This window comes from Neoarius graeffei, chromosome 8 (assembly GCF_027579695.1).
Source record: "Neoarius graeffei isolate fNeoGra1 chromosome 8, fNeoGra1.pri, whole genome shotgun sequence".
NCBI lineage: Eukaryota > Metazoa > Chordata > Actinopteri > Siluriformes > Ariidae > Neoarius > Neoarius graeffei.
The window spans coordinates 67,678,347-67,702,258 of record NC_083576.1 but is presented as its reverse complement, the minus strand read 5'-3'; the positions used below and the strand labels follow the sequence as shown (position 1 = coordinate 67,702,258).

At 40.5% G+C, this 23,912-nt stretch overlaps 2 protein-coding genes across 3 annotated transcripts in view; one reads left to right on the top strand and one right to left on the bottom strand.

Annotated features, from left to right (window-relative positions):
- Positions 1-19,516, top strand: part of fermt3b (FERM domain containing kindlin 3b) — a 31,532-nt gene extending 12,016 nt beyond the window's left edge. Inside the window, exons 9-15 of one of the 2 annotated variants that reach the window (XM_060928071.1) lie at positions 1,613-1,659; positions 1,758-1,882; positions 5,447-5,553; positions 5,905-6,120; positions 9,573-9,697; positions 9,884-10,025; positions 15,055-19,516. In XM_060928071.1, the coding sequence (XP_060784054.1) occupies positions 1,613-1,659; positions 1,758-1,882; positions 5,447-5,553; positions 5,905-6,120; positions 9,573-9,697; positions 9,884-10,025; positions 15,055-15,108 (816 nt within the window). In that variant the 3' untranslated portion in view covers positions 15,109-19,516. Of the gene's footprint in view, positions 1-1,612; positions 1,660-1,757; positions 1,883-5,446; positions 5,554-5,904; positions 6,121-9,572; positions 9,698-9,883; positions 10,026-10,158; positions 11,509-15,054 lie in introns of those variants that run through there. The other variant, XM_060928070.1, reaches the window with a different exon arrangement.
- trpt1 (tRNA phosphotransferase 1) lies at positions 10,866-23,225 on the bottom strand. Its single transcript, XM_060928073.1, has 7 exons — positions 23,036-23,225; positions 19,121-19,202; positions 16,168-16,337; positions 15,842-16,019; positions 15,048-15,104; positions 14,859-14,969; positions 10,866-11,273 (listed from the first exon to the last, which is right to left on the bottom strand). Exons 1-7 carry the CDS (start codon positions 23,096-23,098, stop codon positions 11,251-11,253), a joined length of 684 nt encoding a protein of 227 aa, XP_060784056.1. The 5' UTR covers positions 23,099-23,225; the 3' UTR covers positions 10,866-11,250.
- Positions 23,226-23,912: the final 687 nt, after the last annotated feature.

Here is a 23,912-nt window from a genome sequence, read left to right as displayed (position 1 = left end):
GTAGAAGGATAAAGCGGCTAGAGATAATGAGATGAGATATTTACTGTATGGACATGGCATCAGAAAACAATTTTATTTATAAGCAGTAGCCACATGTACCCATAGGGTACCTATTTTTTTCGTGATATCTTCCTTCATGGCGGCACGGTGGTGTAGTGCTTAGCGCTGTCGCCTCACAGCAAGAAGGTCCTGGGTTCGAGCCCCGTGGCCGGCGGGGGCCTTTCTGTGCGGAGTTTGCATGTTCTCCCCGTGTCCGCGTGGGTTTCCTCCGGGTGCTCCGGTTTCCCCCACAGTCCAAAGACATGCAGGTTAGGTTAACTGGTGACTCTAAATTGACCGTAGGTGTGAATGTGAGTGTGAATAGTTGTCCATGTGTCAGCCCTGTGATGACCTGGCGACTTGTCCAGGGTGTACCCCGCCTTTCGCCCGTAGTCAGCTGGGATAGGCTCCAGCTTGCCTGCAACCCTGTAGAAGGATAAAGCAGCTAGAGATAATGAGATGAGATGAGATCTTCCTTCATAGTCATCATAAGTGCTACCGGGCGAGGTTTGTTTTGCCTGGCAACACTTAATAATAATAATAATAATAATTATACAATATTTTCAGGTGTTCAATGCGTCTTTCTCTTTCAAAATTCTCTCAAAATCTTCCGTATTTAACGAAGCAAACCTGGTGGCCATGTTTGTTTACAAATTGTCACAGTCACTCACTAGCATGGAAATTTTACTTCTCCGACATGTGACGTCATGTTGTCTTGACAACCATGCAATATCATAAACCATATTCAACACTCATTCTCCATTGGATAGAATGATGTAATATATGTAGGATAAGCGATATGCTAAAAATATTGCATGCTATCAAACCAAGTAAATGAAACCCGCTAGAATGGAAAAGAATACGTTTTTATTCCATCGAAAATGTGTCCTATATGTATAATAATTTCCCGATATTTCACTCCAGTGACGTCATTCTCAGTGTTTTCCCACTGGCCCGAGGTGTGTTGTCAAAATGGTCAACCAGTTCAAAATTAAAATTCTTTTGATTAACTTGTGTATTTATTTATTTTTTGTGTGTGGCTGTGTCCATATAATATAAAGAACATTACATGGTGGCACGAAGATATGAAGTTTATCTTCTTGTGTTGAAAATATTTTCACTCGTTCACTTCACTCACTTGTGATTATGTTCACCACTCGAAAATAAACTACATATCTTTGCGTAACCGTGTAATATGTTACTCATTAATGAGGTTTGTTACTGACATACGCTTGAGAATACAAGCACAGTTTTATCAAACTGTGGAACAGTATTTGGAGTTTTTAACTACATTTTAATGTTTATGACTGTGGACCAGCAAGAAAAACGTGAGGGAGTTGAATGAATAAACACCACTTCCTCCTCCCTCTGTATCATGGCTGAAGTGCCCTTGAGCGAGGCACCTAACCCCCAACTGCTCCCCGGGGGCTGTAGCATAGCTGCCCACTGCTCTGGGTATGTGTGTGTGCATGCGTGTGTTCACTGCTGCAGATGGGTTAAATGCAGAGGAGGAATTTCACTGTGCTTGAGTGCGTATGTGCCAAAAATAAAGGCTTCTTCTTCTTCTGTTTAGGAAAATATGACCCCTCCGGAACTGAATGACTACTTGAAAATATTTCGGTAAGACCTATTATTTATCTTCTGTTGCACATTATTTTTTAGAGCTAAAAGAGTATCAAAGCATTTATTGGGAGTAATTTAATTTTTTTTATATTTAGGCCCAGGAGATTAACACTGAGGGACTACAAACAATACTGGTTCAAGTTTCAGGACACGTCTATCTTCTATTACAAGAGTAAAGAGGAAAGCTATGGCGAGCCTCTACAGCAAATGAATCTGAAAGGTACATTGCATGCGCACACACACACACATTAAAATATCACATAGAGTGGGTTTGATTGACAAAGGTAAATTTTAAACTTTTACTGTACATTGCATGTTGTGCAATTGTGGCATTTACAGAATGGAGATCAAAAACAACAACAACAACAACAACAACAAAAAAGGCTTGTCTTTAGTGGAAAATGCCACATTTCCATTTGAATGCCAAAGTTGGCATACTCTAAGGCCAAATGCAGATAGGGGGGCTCCCTAATGGTGCAACAGAAAAGCTTTCACCCTGTCCATATGGATATTTGGAGTTCAAATCCCAGTGACGACTCAGCCATCCATAGCAGGGTGTCCAGTATTGGCTGTGCTCTCATATAGGGAAGTATGGCATACTCTCCTCTGTCAATCATAGCAACACTAGCCGATCATGGGCATCTTTGTGGTCATATATACACTACCGTTCAAAAGTTTGGGGTCACTTTGAAATGTCCTTATTTTTGAAAGAAAAGCACTGTTCTTTTCAATGAAGATCACTTTAAACTAATCAGAAATCCACTCTATACATTGCTAATGTGGTAAATGACTATTCTAGCTGCAAATGTCTGGTTTTTGGTGCAATATCTCCATAGGTGTATAGAGGCCCATTTCCAGCAACTCTCACTCCAGTGTTCTAATGGTACAATGTGTTTGCTCATTGCCTCAGAAGGCTAATGGACGATTAGAAAACCCTTGTACAATCATGTTAGCACAGCTGAAAACAGTTGAGCTCTTTAGAGAAGCTATAAAACTGACCTTCCTTTGAGCAGATTGAGTTTCTGGAGCTTCACATTTGTGGGGTCGATTAAATGCTCAAAATGGCCAGAAAAATGTCTTGACTATATTTTCTATTCATTTTACAACTTATGGTGGGAAATAAAAGTGTGACTTTTCATGGAAAACACAAAATTGTCTGGGTGACCCCAAACTTTTGAACGGTAGTGTATATGCGGAGGAGGGCTGATTCCACTCTGTGATACAGCAGCTTTAAAAGATGCAGTTTGAAAACATGAGGTTGAATGGCTTCACATGTCCCAGGAAGCACGTTTTAGCCTTCACTCTTCCTGATTCATAGCTCGTGTTCATGGATACCTCATGGCAAACCCTCTTTCCAAAATATGTTTCTGTTGATTGTTATTATGGTTTGAATTAGTATATTGTTGAAACACCCATTCACCCCTTTTACATATCCCACAATCCACTGTGCGGTTGGCAACATCTTGTGGCCAGGCCCATGCTGATGATAACAGTACAAAAACCAATACTGGGCCATATAATCAGTTTCGATGTTCAAATATCGGATGCAAGCTGAAATGTGATGTTATTCGATAGCTTTTATAGATCTAGTTACTGGTTCCATGGTATTTTTGTCAGTACAAAAGCTTTTATTTGGTCATCCTTATATTATCACCCATACAGCCCTTTCACTTTCACTCTCTGCATTGTTTACATGAAATACATGTTCCCACTACTCAGCACTATACAGTGGTGCTTGAAAGTTTGTGAACCCTTTGGAATTTTCTACATTTCTGCATAAATATGACCTAAAACAACATCAGATTTTCACACAAGTAGATAGATAAAGAGAACCCAGTTAAACAAATAAGACAAAAATATTATACTTGGTCATTTATTTATTGAGGAAAACGATCCAATATTACATATCTGTGAGTGGCAAAAGTATATGAACCTCTAGCATTAGCAGTTAATTTGAAGGTGAAATTAGAGTCAGGTGTTTTCAATCAATGGGATGACAATCAGGTGTGAGTGGGCACCCTGTTTTATTTAAAGAGCAGGGATCTATCAAAGTCTGAGCTTCACAACACACATGGTTGTGGAAGTGTATCATGGCACGAACAAAGGAGATTTCTGAGGACCTCAGAAAAAGCGTTGTTGATGCTCATCAGGCTGGAAAAGGTTACAAAACCATCTCTAAAGAGTTTGGACTCCACCAATCCACAGTCAGACAGATTGTGTACAGATGGAGGAAATTCAAGACCATTGTTACCCTCCCCAGGAGTGGTCAACCAACAAAGATCACTCCAAGAGCAAGGCATGTAATAGTCAGCGAGGTCACAAAGGACCCCAGGGTAACTTCTAAGCAACTGAAGGCCTCTCTCACATTGGCTAATGTTCATGAGTCCACCATCAGGAGAACACTGAACAACAATGGTGTGCATGGCAGGGTTGCAAGGAGAAAGCCACTGCTCTCCAAAAAGAACATTGCTGCTCGTCTGCAGTTTGCTAAAGATCACATGGACAAGCCAGAAGGCTAGTGGAAAAATGTTTTGTGGACGGAGGAGACCAAAATAGAACTTTTTGGTTTAAATGAGAAGCATTATGTTTGGAGAAAGGAAAACACTGCATTCCAGCATAAGAACCTTATCCCATCTGTGAAACATGGTGGTGGTAGTATCATGGTTTGGGCCTGTTTTGCTGCATCTGGGCCAGGACGGCTTGTCATCACTGATGGAACAATGAGTTCTGAATTATACCAGTGAATTCTAAAGGAAAATGTCAGGACATCTGTCCATGAACTGAATCTCAAGAGAAGGTGGGTCATGCAACAAGACAACGACCCTAAGCACACAAGTCGTTCTACCAAAGAATGGTTAAAGAAGAATAAAGTTAATGTTTTGGAATGGCCAAGTCAAAGTCCTGACCTTAATCCAATGGAAATGTTATGGAAGGACCTGTAGCGAACAGTTCATGTGATGAAACCCACCAACATCCCAGAGTTGAAGCTGTTCTGTATGGAGGAATGGGCTAAAATTCCTCCAAGCCGGTGTGCAGGACTGATCAACAGTTACCGCAAACGTTTAGTTGCAGTTATTGCTGCACAAGGGGGTCACACCAGATACTGAAAGCAAAGGTTCATATACTTTTGCCACTCACAGAGATGTAATATTGGATCATTTTTCCTCAATAAATAAATGACCAAGTATAATATTTTTGTCTCATTTGTTTAACTGAGTGCTTTTTATCTACTCGTGAAAATCTGATGATGTTTTAGGTCATATTTATGCAGAAATGTAGAAAATTCTAAAGGGTTCACAAACTTTCAAGCACCACTGTAACTCTGGTCAGCAACATTAACAGTGTACATTTACACTGATGACAAATTGTAAATGTGCACTCATTTCAAGCACTATTAATCTTGAAAAAATCTGTGAGGCTATGTAAACTTGTAATAATATTTGAACATCGAAACTGATTTTCGGCCCAGTATTGGTTCTTGTACCGTTATCAGTGGCCTGGGCCTGGCCACCGGAAGTTCCCAGTTGCGCAATGGATTGTGGGATATGTGAAAGGGGTGAATATGAACATTTTACCATTTCAAACTTCTATATCTCCATTTAAAACCCATCAGGGTTGTAAACTTTTGCCGTTGACTGAAAGCATGTCATTATTATACACTGAGGCACACATGGTGTTTGTAGTGTTGTCAGTCACCGTTAGTAGTTTCTGCTCCTTCACAGATCATTTCTTTTTATTTGAAAGCGAATCCGTCTTCTAAAACCTGAGAATTGTGTCTCTGCAGGCTGTGAGGTGACTCCTGATGTGAACGTAGCAGGACAGAAGTTCTGCATCAGACTTCTCATCCCAGTGCCAGAGGGCATGATGGAGGTGTATCTGCGATGTGAGAATGTAAGTGATGCTTCTTCGAATCATCGTCATACGCATCTCAGAGAACAGACATCATGCACAACGACCTTATAGAGTCGTGTTTTATTTCACAGCCACAAAGTTAAAAAAAAAAAAGCGATAAGCAACACGTATCTAATCATTAAAGTCCTTCTTGTCTCACCAGAAGTGTTAAATCTGTTTCTGGGTTCTGTGCAAATGTAGCTGCTGTCTGCGCCGTACTAATCTGTTTAAAATGTTCACAAGTACTTTTCAACTTTATATCAATATCAGTTTTATAAGAAAAACAAAAATGGCCCTCGTTAGTTATTCTACTGTTCCATACTATTCTTACAGTGTCCTCTGTCCCTGCAGGAGAAGCAGTACTCTGAGTGGATGGCGGCCTGTAAGCTGGGGTCAAAAGGCCTGACCTTGTTGGACAGTTCTTATCAGAGGGAGGTGAAAAACATCCAGAGCTTCTTGGCCATGCAGCGCTCCGGTTCATCTGCTTCAACTGCGCAGGCTGACGACAGCATTAACACACAGAGCCTTGTCTCACCTCGCTACACCAAAAAATACAAGGCCAAACAGGTACAGGGAAAAATATCTACAATTAGTTAATAATGAGTTAAAATTCATAAACAGTTGAAAATGTATACATGGAATTTCATTGTTTTATACTGAGATTTGTATCTATTCGGGAAACAGACAACAGCGTTTATTAAAACAGTACAAAAATTAAAAAATAAATGATTGTTCATTATGGGGTGGCACGGTGGCGTAGTGGTTAGCGCTGTCGCCTCACAGCAAGAAGATCCGGGTTCGAGCCCCGTGGCCGGCGAGGGCCTTTCTGTGTGGAGTTTGCATGTTCTCCCCGTGTCCGCGTGGGTTTCCTCCGGGTGCTCCGGTTTCCCCCACAGTCCAAAGACATGCAGGTTAGGTTAACTGGTGACTCTAAATTGACCGTAGGTGTGAATGTGAGTGTGAATGGTTGTCTGTGTCTATGTGTCAGCCCTGTGATGACCTGGCGACTTGTCCAGGGTGTACCCCGCCTTTCGCCCGTAGTCAGCTGGGATAGGCTCCAGCTTGCCTGCGACCCTGTAGAACAGGATAAAGCGGCTAGAGATGATATGAGATTGTTCATTATATTATTTGGACGTCTCTTATACAATTTTATTTAAGAATAATGTTAGACAGGACCTCTCAGTAACATGATTGTGGGTGGATTTGCTACTCTGAATTGCCCTGAGGTGTAAATCAGCGTGTTATTGTGTGTGTGTGTGTGTGTGTGTGTGTGTGATGGTGTCCTGTCAAATGTGTATTCTTACCCTGCACCAAATCCACCACAACCATGACTAGGATAAAGCGCTTACTAAAGATGAATGAATGAAGGCAAAATGCATTTTAGCTAGGACTAATACAGTTTGCTCATATCCAGCGAATGTGGATAGAATAATCATGTGCTCTGATTGGCTGCTCTACTACTAGGATATCAGCTCATATACCGTGAGTTGAGAAACAAAATGGTGTCGTGTGTTGCTGAACCAGCCAAGGAATGAAATAAAAACTCTACTCGAAAACAAAACCCCACAAAAATACAAAAAAAAGCAACAAAATACGGAATAAAAGTATTTGATAGTAAGAACGTATCTTTTTTCCCCCCAACAATTATTATTTTAGCATTTTTCACAAACTGATGCTGTCATTTCGCCGGTTTGTTTACATTCTAAGCGGAAATGATTTTGTCAGATGTTTTGTATAAAGTTTTTATTTATCAAATTTGCAAAAAATAAAAATGCTCCGTTTCTCAAAATCCAGTGAATGTGGACAGAATAAAACAGTTATTCCACTCAATCTCATTGTACATGGCTTATAGCCGACTCAGCTATCAGCTCATGTACGACTCGATTTCGTGGAATAACTGTTAAATAATCTCGGCCCACTGAAATGTAATTCATAGCTGTTAATAAATAAATAAATAAAATGCAAAATGTAAAAAACAAAACCAAAAAACAAATCATCTTATTCAGCTATACCACTCACATAATGTACAGAACTTACACACCGGCGCGGGAACCGGGGGTGCGGGGGGTGCGGCAGCACCCCCTGGTGGTGGACCCTCAAAACTGACATGAACATAAAACAAAACTTACGTGAAAATATATTTGTTTATTTATTCGTTTTCATTTGGCTCTGCTGATTTTATATGTCATGTTTTAGATGTAGGATGATGAGGGCTACATTTTAGTTATTTAAAAAAGGATTTAATTAAAACTTATAACTTAATATGTAGCCTAGTGGACCATCAGAATTGTTTTTGTCGTGACGTTGACGTTCAGCTTTTCAGCACGCGAAATTACAACAGGAAGCGAGTACGAGTCGACCGTCTGTAGAGAAATACAATGTTAGCACATTTCCAGTTTGGTATCTGCGTTGGGTGTGTTAAACCGTGTGGATTTAAGTGGAATAATTGCGAGAAGTCATATGATCAAGACAGCGTTTTAAGGTAAGGCCGTTTGGTTATTAATTTCGCCCGCTGTGTCGTGTTCACTTGAGCCTATTTGGTATGCCTTGAACAAGTGCAGGTGTTGCTAGCATCGTGCTTTGAAGTTGACTCAGATGTAACTACAGTCTTAAAAAATGTTCGTTTAAAACGGTGTGTCCATGCTCATCATGTTTTACTTTTACTTTTCTTAATGGAGAGTGTGAAATACCGCTGCATCACTTTTATGAGTGATTTTTGCAATAGAACACTAAGTTAGTGTCACTAACCCATAGTAGTAGGATGAGTGGGTTCATGGATTTCGGTCTGTTGATTGAGAGAACCATGGTGTTTGTGTTGTTCCAGCGAGAGTGTTGTTTCATGTGTGTGTGCGCGTGCGTGCGACTAACTACTGTATTTGAAATGCACACTCGCTTGACTGGATCTGGGTATGTAAGGCTGTAATCGGGTGGAATCCGCGTCTCCTTCAGTTTATCTAGAGCAGATGTAAAACCTGCGACTGTTAAACCACAGCTGTGCGCTTCTGCTTCTAAAATAACCTGTCCTTCGTAATCGTGTTAACTGAGAATTGTCATTGACAGACAGGCTTCAGATTCTTCCGTCATCACTCAAAAAAAAAAAAAAAACGTCGTTTTTACAGATTAGGCCTATAAGTAGTAGGCAGTTTAACTGCAGTAGGCAGTTTTATTGCAATTGCAAGCTTAAAAGGATTTCGGACGCCTGATTGGTTAAAATGCAGGAAATTGCATCTAAGAAATACAAAATTTTCTGGGGGAGGACCCCCAGACCCCCCTTCAAAAAACTGTCCCAGGTCATGTCACAGCACCCCCTGCTGACAATGTCTTCCCGCGCCGCTGGACTTACATTGTTAAAAAACGATCATTTATTTTATTTCTAAGTAAAAATATTGTTGTGTCGTAGTTACAACTCCTACATGTTCTGTTTGTCTGTATAAAGTCGATATTAAGATGTGAATCTGAATCAAAATACAAACACAATTCAAACTTGTTTTATATTTAGGAAGTTTCATTCAAAAGTAATTTATTTTAATATTAAATACTCCGGGCGGCACGGTGGTGTAGTGGTTAGCGCTGTCGCCTCACAGCAAGAAGGTCCGGGTTCGAGCCCCGTGGCCGGCGAGGGCCTTTCTGTGCGGAGTTTGCATGTTCTCCCCGTGTCCGCGTGGGTTTCCTCCGGGTGCTCCGGTTTCCCCCACAGTCCAAAGACATGCAGGTTAGGTTAACTGGTGACTCTAAATTGACCGTAGGTGTGAATGTGAGTGTGAATGGTTGTCTGTGGCTACGTGTCAGCCCTGTGATGACCTGGCGACTTGTCCAGGGTGTACCCCGCCTTTCGCCCGTAGTCAGCTGGGATAGGCTCCAGCTTGCCTGCGACCCTGTAGAACAGGATAAAGCGGCTAGAGATAATGAGATGAGATGAGATTAAATACTCCTGTTATTTTGGATGACAATAAAAACCCTTTTCATCTTTAACCAGTACACTAACACAATGATTCCCTGCCGTCTTCTCGTATTTGCAGTTAACGCCACGTATCCTGGAGGCTTATCAGAACGTAGCTCAGCTCTCCCTTACCTCAGCCATTTTGAAATTCCTCCAGATGTGGCAGTCCCTGCCTGACTATGGCATCTCCTATTTCATGGTCAGGTAAGAAGACATTCAGCATTACTGCTTACTATGGCTGAGAGTCTGATTTATAGTGGCATGAGCCGGAAATGCTTTCATTGGAGGTGCTAGGCTTCTGAATGATGATTAGCTGTTGTTTACTGAATATCGATTTACAGTGAAATGTATATGATAGCTATCGTGAATTTCAAAAAATTTTTTTTCCAGATTTAAGGGTAGCCGTAAAGACGAAGTCCTGGGCATTGCAAACAATCGCCTGATTCGTATCGACCTGGGCGTGGGAGACGTAGTCAAGACCTGGCGTTATAACAACATGAGGCAGTGGAACGTCAACTGGGACATACGACAGGTTGGTTATGAACAATTCTGTTGGTTCCATTTTTATCATCTGTTCAATTATGCTTTCACAGTTACATGTTTCGATCTGCGTCTGAACATTTTGATCGTATTGACTTGCTTTTTGGGATGTTTCTCTTTACCAGGTGGCCATTGAGTTTGATGGCAATGTCAACATAGCCTTCAGCTGTGTAAATGCAGACTGTAAGATAGTGCATGAGTATATTGGTGGCTACATCTTCATGTTGACACGTGCACGAGAAACCAGTGACAGACTGAATGAGGAACTTTTCCACAAACTTACTGGGGGCCATGACGCTCTTTGATGGCCACAGCTACATTAATGCCGACAGCCGGACGCCAGATTATTTTTATTTTGTAGTTAGTAGCTGTATATCGAGCCAAAAAAACAAAACTGCCTTAAGTTCACATGCTTTTAAAAAAAATCCCAAAAACATTCCAATGATATTCATTTTATCTGCCGACCATGAAGAGCTGCTACAGCTTGATGATGAGGTGCAAAACCTTCCTGAAGAGCTGCAGTGCATGTTTTTCAAGATGTGCAAGTGTAGCTTTAAGCTATTTTACTTTGTGTGATTTCAGTTTCATCGTCACATGTAAAACCACATAGCATTATATTTAACCGGACTTGCAAAAATATTTCTTCACCCGTCATATGTATTCACTGACTGACATGTGTGAGATGTATAAAGACATGAGAAATCATTGTCCCTACTGGAGCATGGTTAACTGTAACTACTGAATAGATTTATTTAAATATAATAAAACGTGAACAATTGTAGAAGTCGTTTAAGAAATCATCTGCATGACACATTCTCGACACGCTACCATGGCCCCTGAAAGTCATTATATTTTATTCAAGTGACAGTTGGGAAAACCACAGGCTATCATACCCAGAACAAGAAGTGTTAATGTGAAAAACTGCTGCTCAACGTTATCACAAAAGAACTTCCGTATCCTTGTCGAACATCATGCAGGCTTCGGTTGACCAAACCACCACCACCAGTGCCTGTCTCTTCTCAGATAGTCTCTGTGACATGCAGCTCAGTGGGACCAATCTTCCGTCATGTTTACTTCATACACGATCTCTCAATACTCAAGTTACCATTAAGTTGCAATACTTCCAGTTACCATTTACAGATGTTCATGGTTTTGCTGAAGATCAGTATGTTTTATGCTCATAGTGAAAAATCCATTGGGGCATCTTTTTCCATTGTCTATTCCAGATCAAGGTCACATGCTGTAATGAAAAGACGTACATTAATTTAGAGGACTGCTTCTGGAAAACTCTTACCAATCAGTTCACCAACATAGTTATTATTTTAATTTACCTGCCCATGACATTTTCAAACGAGCACACTCGATCAGTTTTCAGCAACCACAGATACAAGAACACACTCTAATGAACTCGGTTAATTCAGTTTCCCAGAATCTACAGTGGTGCTTGAAAGTTTGTGAACCCTTTAGAATTTTCTATATTTCTGCATAAATATGACCTAAAACATCATCAGATTTTCACACAAGTCCTAAAAGTAGATAAAGAGAACCCAGTTAAACAAATGAGACAAAAATATTATACTTGGTCATTTATTTATTGAGGAAAAATGATCCAATATTACATATCTGTGAGTGGCAAAAGTATGTGAACCTTTGCTTTCAGTATCTGGCGTGACCCCCTTGTGCAGCAATAACTGTAACTAAACGTTTCCGGTAACTGTTGATCAGTCCTGCACACCGGCTTGGAGGAATTTTAGCCCATTCCTCCATACAGAACAGCTTCAACTCTGGGATGTTGGTGGGTCTCCTCACATGAACTGCTCACTTCAGGTCCTTCCACAACATTTCGATTGGATTAAGGTCAGGACTTTGACTTGGCCATTCCAAAACATTAACTTTAACCATTCTTTGGTAGAACTACTTGTGTGCTTAGGGTCATTGTTTTGCTGCATGACCCACCTTCTCTTGAGATTCAGTTCATGGACAGATGTCCTGACATTTTCCTTTAGAATTCACTGGTATAATTCAGAATTCATTGTTCCATCAATGATGGCAAGCCTCATTTGGTCTCATCCGTCCACAAAACATTTTTTCAATAACCTTCTGGCTTGTCCATGTGACCTTCAGCAAACTGCAGACGAGCAGCAATGTTCTTTTTGGAGAGCAGTGGCTTTCTCCTTGCAACCCTGCCATGCACACCATTGTTGTTCAGTGTTCTCCTGATGGTGGACTCATGAACATTAGCCAATGTGAGAGAAGCCTTCAGCTGCTTAGAAGTTACCCTGAGGTCCTTTGTGACCTCACTGACTATTACACGCCTTGCTCTTGGAGTGATCTTTGTTGGTCGACCACTCCTGGGGAGGGGAACAATGGTCTTGAATTTCCTCCATTTGTACACAATCTGTCTGACTGTGGATTGGTGGAGTCCAAACTCTTTAGAGATGGTTTTGTAACCTTTTCCAGCCTGATGAGCATCAACAACGCTTTTTCTGAGGTCCTCAGAAATCTCCTTTGTTCGTGCCATGATACACTTCCACAAACATGTGTTGTGAAGATCAGACTTCGATAGATCCCTGTTCTTTAAATAAAACAGAGTGCCCACTCACACCTGATTGTCATCCCATTGATTGAAAACACCTGACTCTAATTTCACCTTCAAATTAACTGCTAATTCTAGAGGTTCACATACTTTTGCCACTCACAGATGTGTAATATTGGATCATTTTCCTCAATAAATAAATAAATGACCAAGTATAATATTTTTGTTTCATTTGTTTAACTGGGTTCTCTTTATCTACTTTTAGAACTTGTGTGAAAATCTGATGATGCTTTAGGTCATATTTATGCAGAAATACGTATAGACAATTCTAAAGGGTTCACAAACTTTCAAGCACCACTGTAAATGTAATCCACAGAGACCCTGACCACAATAAGGCATTTATTAAAGAATGATTGGAGAACAAAACATTTACTGATGAGTGAATGCAGTAAACACATCCTGCAACACTTTCCAACATGCTCCCATGTACCTGCTATCAATGTACATCTCTATCCTGAGCAACATCTTTAACTGGCTTCTTCAGTTTGTCTCATTATCTAACAACCAAAGCTGAACAGTTGTGGAAGATAAAAGGAAAATGGAGAACCAGATACAACCTACATGGACACAAAGAACCCAAGCTCAGGATCAAACCAAGGGCCCTGGAGCTGTGAGGTGGCAATGCTACCCAATGCGCCACCATGCCACCCAAATTAATTCAATATATTTTAGAATTTTATACACTTATCTGAAGTGGCATTGTTTCGGCTCATTGTCACCAGGCTGCTAAATTAGGGCTCGGTCCCACAACACTGATAACTATACCTCTGCCTGAATTTAGTTCCAGGCTGGAGCAGTCACACCACAACTATAATCCCGACTATAATATCGCTTGTTCCTGCCACTCAGGGAAATAAATGCATGCAACTTAGGAATAGTCATGGAAGTTTTTTCCAAGTAGTAGCACATTATTCCGGGTCATACTGTACAGCCTGGACTTCAAAACAACCCATGCACATACTCTGGTGGTTGATGTAATACAGATAGGTCATGGATTACGGAAATATAACAAAAAAGGATCCAAAATACAGAGTGGTTAAGGGTTTTAATACGGAGGCTAATAATTTACGGATTGGTCACGGATGTATCAGTATATTACAGATTGGTTACGAATTTCATACAGGTGATGCATCACGGATAAAAATTAAGAAGTCTAAAACAAATGTTTGGACTGCTGAAGTTCATCTCATTCTCATCTCATTATCTGTAGCCGCTTTATCCTGTTCTACAGGGTCGCAGGCAAGCTGGAGCCTATCCCAGCTGACTATGGGCGAAAGGCGGGGTACACCCTGGACAAGTCACCAGGTCATCACAGACTGCTGAAGTTCGTAATTTAAATATCTTACCTGCATGTATGTGTTTACTTTATTAATTTACTATTGATATTTCACAGAAAAGGGCAGCACGGTGGTGTAGTGGTTAGCGCTGTCGCCTCACAGCAAGAAGGTCCTGGGTTCGAGCCCCGGGGCCGGCGAGGGCCTTTCTGTGTGGAGTTTGCATGTTCTCCCCGTGTCCGCGTGGGTTTCCTCCGGGTGCTCCGGTTTCCCCCACAGTCCAAAGACATGCAGGTTAGGTTAACTGGTGACTCTAAATTGACCGTAGGTGTGAATGTGAGTGTGAATGGTTGTCTGTGTCTATGTGTCAGCCCTGTGATGACCTGGCGACTTGTCCAGGGTGTACCCCGCCTTTCGCCCGTAGTCAGCTGGGATAGGCTCCAGCTTGCCTGCGACCCTGTAGAACAGGATAAAGCGGCTAGAGATAATGAGATGAGATGAGATTTCACAGAAAATAATGACATATCCGTGAATAAAAGATCCGTACTTTGTATTATATTTTTTATTTTCCGTGAATCTGTATTCCGTGACTTCACGATGCAACAAGGATGAACAAAGATGCCCGGGGAAAACAGCATGTGCTCAGACATCACATGTACCATAAACAATTACCCGATTGGTCAGATGTTTTATCGGATCAAGTCCAGGCCTGGAAAAAATCTCTCCGATACGGATAAACCCAGGCCTGGGCTGGGTATCGTTATTGGTCTGGTGTGACCACCAACCATATAAACTAGAAGGGACTGATTAATTTATTGGTCATCGTTATAGTTATCGGTATTATGGGACCGGGTCTTTAGGGAAACCTGGGCACCTAGCCACAGTGGCTTATGGGCTCTTTTCACACCCTGCCAACATCAAATGTAGAATTGGCTGAGCTGTTTGAGAAACTCACGTGAAGGTTTCAATCTTTGTGCACGCAAGAAATATTGAGGCCCCAACACTCCATCACTGTCACCGGGCGTCAACAGCACTCTGTTTTCTGACCAGTAAAATTTAATTCCGTCTAAGAAATAAGGAAAAATAAATGTTAATCCTAAGAGGCAAACTAAGATGATGAAACTGCGTCTGCTTTTCTGCTTACCTGTTAGAGCTTTGGGGACATTGATGTACACAGCAAGATCACAATTATGTCTCATCCCTGACAAAAAAGTAAGACAAATAAATATTTTTATTCATAAAACATGAATTAACTACTTTATATGTGCACAGAGTATTGCATCTTTAGTTTGTTAGTTAGTTGTAGAACTTCTAGACAGAAAGCTTCAACTCTACAAATCACAGTCACTATTTCATATTGCCTACACAGGACTTCATTCTTCTTTCCCTCACCTTCTAGAACAGTGGTTTCCCACCCTGAACCTGGAGTTCCCCTACTCTAGACATACTGTTTTATCTTCTCCAACATGAAGAACCTGGTAATTAGCTACTTAGCTGGAGGGAACTCAATGCAAACAAGGCGTTCTCCAAGGCAAGGGTTGAAATTACTGCTCTAGAACATGTCTCAGTTTCCGATTTATTTATTCATTAAAAAAAAGGTCTAATTTACACAATTTTCCTCTTACCCAAAATGTAGTCAATCAATCATGATGTTTGCGAACCACAATTTCTTTTGTTAGGTGTGGTTTGCACTGGAGTTACAAAGCTATTGTAGCTAATGCCGTCCCAAAAAGTCATACTGTGAATTAGACCACATCGACAAATCTGGGTGACTTTATTGGAGAATTCGATATGATTTAACACAGATATTTACAGAAAGGACTTTGGGTGAGACATACATAACTCCAATAACACTCAAGAAGCAAAACACCAAACAAATCTTGGCTGATTCACTATATTTGAGGTCAACCGAAAAACAATGCTCTTTGTGACTCGCACCACTGATAACTTGGTCCTCTCCAGGCAGTCCAGGTGCCAGATGGATGTGTGTTCTGTTCATCCTGCACAGTCCTTTGCTACGGATTGACGGCCAGTGCCTCATGTAGGACCCATGAACGGCCTCCCGTGGACAGTCTGGAGCATCCAGAACCACTGCTGTCAATTCTAAGTCTTCAACCTGAACACACACAACTGACCTCATAACATAGCAGGATCAGAATACAAAACAAGTGGAAAATCTTTTGTGGAATATTAGTCAGTAATAAGCTTTATTATAGCTGCACTAACCCCATATCTATTAAAAGAGAGCCGCTGTCCCTACTGACCTGTACAGTATGTCCTTGATTGGCCCGGATCTGTAGGCGGCCGTTCTCAGGATGGTTTTGCAGTTTGAAGCGCTGTTTGTCATTTGTGGCCACCACTCTCTCTATGTCCTCCAATGAAAATGAGCTGAACTGTCCATGAGTGAGAAGTTCATCCACAAATATAAAGCCATCTAGATTCAACAACAGTGAAGAAATCAAAACAGTCAGTCAGAAGTTCTCAGACTTTTGCCATCTGGGACCTCTTTAACTTCTATCTTGACATACTATTTGACCCAGATCTCAGTTTCATCTTGCATATTAAATGCCTCACCAAGACTGCTTTCTTTCACCTGTGTAACATTGCACGCCCTCACCCATTCCTGTCTAATAATGATGTACAAACTCTGGTTCATGCTTTCATTATGTCCCGTATGGATTACTGTAACTCTCTCTTCATTGGCCTGCCTACAAAGTCCCTTCAAAAATTACAGTACATTCAGAACTCGGCAGCCAGAGATCTCACTCATGCAAAACGCACGGCCCATATCACCCCCATCCTCGCTCAGCTCCACTGGTTACCGGTCCTGTCCCGGATAAAATTCAAAACACTGCTTCTCAACTTTAAAGCTCAACATAACCTGGCTCCCTTCTACCTCAGCGAACTCCTGACCCCCTACTCTCCCTCTCGTTCTCTCAGATCCTCTTCCTGTAACTGACTTACTGTCCCACGTACCAGACTATCTATCCACCTTGGGAGGCAGGTCCTTCAGTGCCATGGCCCCCAAGCTCTGGAATTCTCTCCCTCAATCTTTCCGTGACTGCTCTTCTTAATCAGCCTTCAAATCTGATTTAAAGACTTGTCTTTTCCATTAATACTTCTCTTCCTCCTCCTCTGTTTAGTTTAGCATTTTTTTCCTGTAAAGTGACCTTGGGTCTGTGAAGGCACTATATAAATTATTATTATTAACTGGGATTATATCTATTCCATGGACCATGTCGATATATGTGTGTGTGTTACCAGCTGGAAGGTCCGTATGGTGAAACACCGTGACCGAGGTCTTGAAAGTACTGAGCGAGGCCCTCTGGGCCGAGGTCAGTATTCAAGGCCGAGGTCACGGTATTTCACCATACGGACCGACCTTAAGCTGGTAAATAATATATTTATTTTTTCTTTACCAAATTCTAACAGAAAACGAGAGCGCCCGAAAGGGAAAACCGAGCCGAGGCGAGCTGCCATTTTGAATCCTCATTCACGGCTGTAATGCAAATTGCTTCCTCCTTGGTATACAAGTGCACTTCCATGGCAGGGAAAAAAAAAAAAAAAAAACTACATTTTGCCGCCTATGTAGTCCCCTATTTATACAAAATTGAATCATTCAGGATTCAGCCATGTTTTTGCTCGGCGTTAGCAACAGTTACAGGTTTTTAGCTTTTTCCTCAAATGTTTTCTTTTATTTCTTCTTCCTCAGGGTAGTAAAACTCGCTTTCGCTATGAACACTGTCATCGCTATCCATGCTGTAAAATTAATGCTATTTTGAATCCTCATTCACGGCTGTAATGCAAATTGCTTCCTCCTCGGTATACAAGTGCACTTCCATGGCAGGAAAAGAAACTACATTTTGCCGCCTATGTAGTCCCCTATTTATACAAAATTGAGTCATTCAGGATTCAGCCATGTTTCTGCTCGGCGTTAGCAACAGTTACAGGTTTTTAGCTTTCTCCTGAAATGTTTTCTTTTATTTCTTCTTCCTCAGGGTAGTAAAACTCGCTTTCGCTATCCATGATGTAAAATTAATGCTATTATGCTGAGAAATACTGGCAAAAATTTATAAGATTTTTGATAAAAATCTTATAAAAAAAGATAACTGTTGACAAAAATTGCTACTATGGGGGTGTCGTGGCTCAGGTGGATATGGCGCCATACCATAAATCCGGGGACCCGGGTTCGATTCCGACCCGAGGTCATTTCCCGATCCCTCCCCGTCTCTCTCTCTCCTGCTCATTTCCTGTCTCTACACTGTCCTATCCAAATAAAGGTGAAAAAAGCCCAAAAAAATATCTTTAAAAAAAAAAAATTGCTACTATGTTTTTGTTGTGAACGAGCGAGTCTCCAGAGGTCCGTAACTGGGGTCCGTACCGTAGGATACGGACCCGCTCGCCAGCCAATCAGAGCGCAGGATTTGATGAAAACCGCACCGTGAAAAAAAATTTATTTTATGAACATAAATGATTGAAATTCAAGCAATATTTTGGTTATTTATTAGCACCATAGGGCATTTTTCCTGAACTTTCCACCAAGAAAACACTCTAGGTCAATTCAGTGCCTAGTCAAACAGACTAATTAACAGTTAATCCACAAAACTGAGTTGTACATGAGCTGATAGCTGATGAGGCTCGTAGCACCAAGTCGGCTATAAACCATGTATGACGAGATTGAGTGGAATAAGTTTTATTTTATCCACATTCACTGGATTTTGAGAAACATAGCATTTTTATTTGTTGCAAATTTGATAAATAAAAACTTTATACAAAACGTCCAACAAAATCATTTCCACTTAGAATGTAAACAAACCGACAAAATGACAGTAGTAACTTGTGAAAAATGCGAGAAGAATAATTCTTGAAGAAAAAAAAAAGATACAGTCTTACCATCAAATACTTTTATTCCATAATTTGTTGCTTTTTTGTATTTTTGGGGGTTTTGTTTTCGAGTAGAGTTTTTATTTCGTCCTCGGTTGGTTCAGCAAAATGCTCCACCATTTTGGTTTTCCTCTACTCACAGTATATGAGCAGATAGCCTAGCAGTAGAGTAGCCAATCAGAGCGCGTGATTGCTCATATCCAATGAATGTGGATAGAATAATAGCTATTAGGACTCAATAATAAACATATCTTTGATAACAGTGGGTTACCATTACAACAAAAATACTGTAACTTTTTCCCTGGACTCCACTTTGAGAGAACACACACACACCTGAGCTCATGTTAAGTCCCATTTTATCAGCACCATGTCTCAGGGAATAAGACAGGGATTTGGACAGACGCACATCTCTGCTCTGGAAGTGAAACAGCAAGAAGACGGAATCAAAACAGATTGTAAATAAGGAAGTAAATTAATCAAGTTCACTAAGTAACTATAAATAGTAAACACCGGTGTCACGGTCTGATCGTGCGCTGGTATAAATTTACCATGCGCAGACTGATTTTTTCCCCCCGGTCAACTTCCGGGAAGTCTAAATTTACCATTTCTTGCTGCGATTTTGTACCGAGCATTTCAACACATTTGTGGACTAATAGAACGCGAATTGTGACTACAATTGTGAGATTTGATTATCAGTAGACAAGAATGGTTTGGATTGAATTTTATTAGCATGTGTGTAAATGAAGTTAATAAAGTTGTTCAAAACACCTTACATTCTGACTTCGTTCTTTCATATACACTACTGTTCAAAAGTTTGGGGTCACCCAGACAATTTTGTGTTTTCCATGAAAAGTCACACTTTTATTTACCACCATAAGTTGTAAAACGAATAGAAAATATAGTCAAGACATTTTTCTGGCCATTTTGAGCATTTAATCGACCCCACAAATGTGATGCTCCAGAAAGTCAATCTGCTCAAAGGAAGGTCAGTTTTATAGCTTCTCTAAAGAGCTCAACTGTTTTCAGCTGTGCTAACATGATTGTACAAGGGTTTTCTAATCATCCATTAGCCTTCTGAGGCAATGAGCAAACACATTGTACCATTAGAACACTGGAGTGAGAGTTGCTGGAAATGGGCCTCTATACACCTATGGAGATATTGCACCAAAAACCACACATTTGCAGCTAGAATAGTCATTTACCACATTAGCAATGTATAGAGTGGATTTCTGATTAGTTTAAAGTGATCTTCATTGAAAAGAACAGTGCTTTTCTTTCAAAAATAAGGACATTTCAAAGTGACCCCAAACTTTTGAACGGTAGTGTATACTTAAACAAATCAATATTCATGAAGATAAAGTTCATCAATCCTGGCTGCTGGCTGGTCCTGATCAGCCTACTTCGTGCATAAACTGGAACTAAAACACGGGTCATTCATTCATTCATCAGGATAAAGTGAAAATAATTTATTTGTGGATCGAGTGTGAACGTAAATCCCATATCACAGGGGTTTTCAAAGTGTGGGAGAGTCAGCCCCCCCTCAGGAGAGCAAATAAACAGCGCCTCCTTACAATTTTTTTTGTTGTTGCTATACTTAATGTTCCATTCGTATTTTTAAAAAATGGTTGTTGTACACATTTTTTTTCCTTTACACATTTTAAACATCTGTGCTTTTTTTAAAACTTTTTTTTTTACACATTTTAAACATCTCATAGCATCGTTAGCTAGCACCTCTTGGCAGACAACACACCGTGGCAGTAGAGCATCTTCAGATCCAGTCCATGAAAATCTCATTTCATCTCATTATCTCTAGCCGCTTTATCCTGTTCTACAGGGTCGCAGGCAAGCTGGAGCCTATCCCAGCTGACTACGGGCGAAAGGCGGGGTACACCCTGGACAAGTCGCCAGGTCATCACAGGGCTGACACATAGACACAGACAACCATTCACATTCACATTCACACCTACGGTCAATTTAGAGTCACCAGTTAACCTAACCTGCATGTCTTTGGACTGTGGGGGAAACCGGAGCACCCGGAGGAAACCCACGCGGACACGGGGAGAACATGCAAACTCCGCACAGAAAAGCCCTCGCCGGCCACGGGGCTCGAACCCGGACCTTCTTGCTGTGAGGCGACGGCGCTAACCACTACACCACCGTGTAAATCCATGAAAATCCAAACTTTAAATAATCGTGGTCATAATTCCTTCTTTTTTTTTTGCTTGGCCCAGACTCTGTCTCCTCACTCACTGTAGCTTTAGATACTAAAAATCGATCCATTTTGTCTCTGGTTTATTTTTCCTCACGTTGCACCCCCCCTGAAGAACTCTGGCGCCCCCTAGGGGAGGCGCGCCCCACACTTTGAAAAGCCCTGCCATATCATACTGGGCTGGGGCGAGCGTACCCAATAAGCCCATGTACCATTTAAGCCCACTTTGAACTTTGAGGTCAAATTACAAAAAAGGAAAACATTTTTTTTTGCCAAAAGTTACTTCATTCAATTAAATAATTTGTTCTTTACGAAGTGTTTTTTATTGCATACCAATAACATTTTGTATGGTTGAATTAGCCCCGCCCATGTGTATACAGTCCCAGGACAACTGACGAGAAGACACAGAAAAACTTTGCACTTTTGCAACCTGTTAGAAATCCCCAATTTTCAACACTTTTCAGCTACATCTTTGGTAAGTATATTGATATTATGTCAAATAAGAGGCAAATGTGCTGATTTTTATTGAAAAAAACGATGTGTTTTCTTAAATTATATATTTTCTCTTTTAATGAAAAGATGAGTTTTGTGAGCTTGCAAAAGTAGCTAACCTCTCAAAAAAAAACACTAGTGTTGCTAATCCTTCTCCAGCAGAATAGTTAAGGTTGTTAGATAGAAATAGTGACCATTTTATGATTTGTTTAACATTGATATTTAAATATATGTATCATAAAAGGCCCTGTTTAGTTGTGTGTTTACATAAATTAGCTTTTTGTACAGGTGGGCTTAAATGGTACCACCCATTGAAATGTATGCAAACTACAGCTAGCAAATGCTAGGCAAAAGGGGCAGTGCTACAAGCAGCATCATTTTGAAGCACTGCCCCCGACGGCAGCGCGAAATATTATATAGTGCGAGTCCTCAATGAGTCCACGCCACCAGAGGGTGAGACGTCTTACGTCATGAAATTTCTTGACCGGGGCCCAAACAACACGCACCATCTCCCTTCAAGGGAGAAGGTTGAAGATGTGGAAAAAAAGTTCATACTGTGCAAGGCAAACCTAGTGGGAGCTGGCCCATTCTACCTCAGCAACTACACTGAGGTGGAAAATGTATACAAACAAAAACTTAAGATGATCAAATCCGCTCGCTGATCCGCTTGCCTGAAATGAAACAAGATTAGATGAAATGATTCATTGTTCTGTGTTGTTTTGTCATGTTTGTCAGTTGATCAGATGGTCATATTTATGAAAAAGAATGTTTACAGCACACTTTCATTGTTATTTCATGTATTGATATATTTATATTTCATTAAGCAACATTATTCTATGAAATATGTTGAAGTGGGCTTATTAGGAACACAAGTGGGCTTAAAGGGTACCGATGGTACCCTTTAAGCCCAGCCAGACTTTTGACTTTTTTACTAAAATATCTTAATCGTGTATTTTGAAATTCACATCAACTCATCAATAAGCATTGAGATGAGAGGTAAATCTTACTATTTAGCAAATCATTTCACTAAAACATTGTGTGAATATGGATGAAAAATAAAGAAATTTAGATTTTGGTGGGCTTAATGGGTACGCTTACATCTGACTAGGTCCAATGACAGGAGTCTAATTATGCCAGGTTGGTAAATTTGACAGAATAACTATATTATAATCATGATGAGCCTCACTCAAACAAATCAATATTCATCAAGATAAAGTGAAAATAATTTATTAGTGGCTCAAGTATGATCATAAATCTCCTATCATATTGGGCTGGTAAATTCTGACTAGGTCCAATGACAGCAGTCTAATTATACCAAGTTGGTAAATTTGAGAGAATAACTAAAATTATTATAATCATGAGGAGTCTTACTTAAACAAATCAATATTCATCAAGATAAAGTGTAAATAATTCAAGTATGAACATGAACATAAATCTCATATTAGGCTGGTAAATTCAGACTAGGCCCAATTATACCAACTTGGTAAATTTATACTGTGGTAAATTCAGACCATGAATAGTATTTATATCTGTGGGTGTGAACGCACCTCGTTCCGGTTTCCTCTCCCTCCGCTTCCTCTTTTTCCTTTACCACGATGCTGCCCATCCATTTAAATGTCAGTTATTACGGGAAAAACGCACATAACTGAAATTAGTCTCTAAACCATATATATAAACAACCAAGTGAGCCGACATGGATTTGTTTCTACACGGAACCTAAATAGTGACGTACGCCGTTCGCCTGTCCGAGCACTCGGTTCAGCTCAGTAAGAACCGACTCAGGAGCGGCTCGTTGGCAGTTTCTTTTTCTTTCCAAAACAAATGGTTTTTCCTATAAACTTTTTAACCGTTCAGTAAAATGTAATATTTTATATTTATTAAAAGTAAAAATTTTAATCATGTTTAAAGGGCAAGGTGTTATGCTGTACCAAACAACTCTGATTTTGATGTTTTGTTGTTATTGTTGTCGTTGTTGGCTGCTTTTAGTTGGGCTGTATGTAATGAACGGCATTAGAGACAAATAAATACAAACCACTGGTGAGTTTTAAGATACAGAGTCACCATTTTTTCTTCCCTTCATTTAAAAATTGTTCAGAAATGATTCGGCTTCCAGTGTTCATCTGAAAGAGTCGGTTCAAAGAATCGGTTCGTTCGTGAATGACATTCCATCAAAAAACAGACGACTGTATGAATTGATTACACTGTCCAAGTGTTCATCATTAGATTTATCTGCTCAGAGTTGTAGCTGTTCTTTATTTTGCACACTATCTATCACTACGTTCAGACTGCAACCTGAAACGACCCATATCCGATTTGTTGTGAAATCCGATTTTTTTGTTAGGCCGTTCACATTACCAATTATATGAGACTTGTATGCGATCTCCAGTATGAACGGAAAACGACCCAAAAGTGTCCCGCATGCGC

Coding starts and splice junctions, on each gene's coding strand:
- trpt1 (XM_060928073.1), bottom strand. CDS start 23,098: ATGGATGGGCAGCATCGTGGTAAAGGAAAAAGAGGAAGCGGAGGGAGA. Junction 19,203..23,035: donor GGAGAGGAAACCGGAACGAG/GTGCGTTCACAC, acceptor TTTCACTTCCAG/AGCAGAGATGTGCGTCTGTC. Junction 16,338..19,120: donor GGGACTTAACATGAGCTCAG/GTGTGTGTGTGT, acceptor TGTTGAATCTAG/ATGGCTTTATATTTGTGGAT.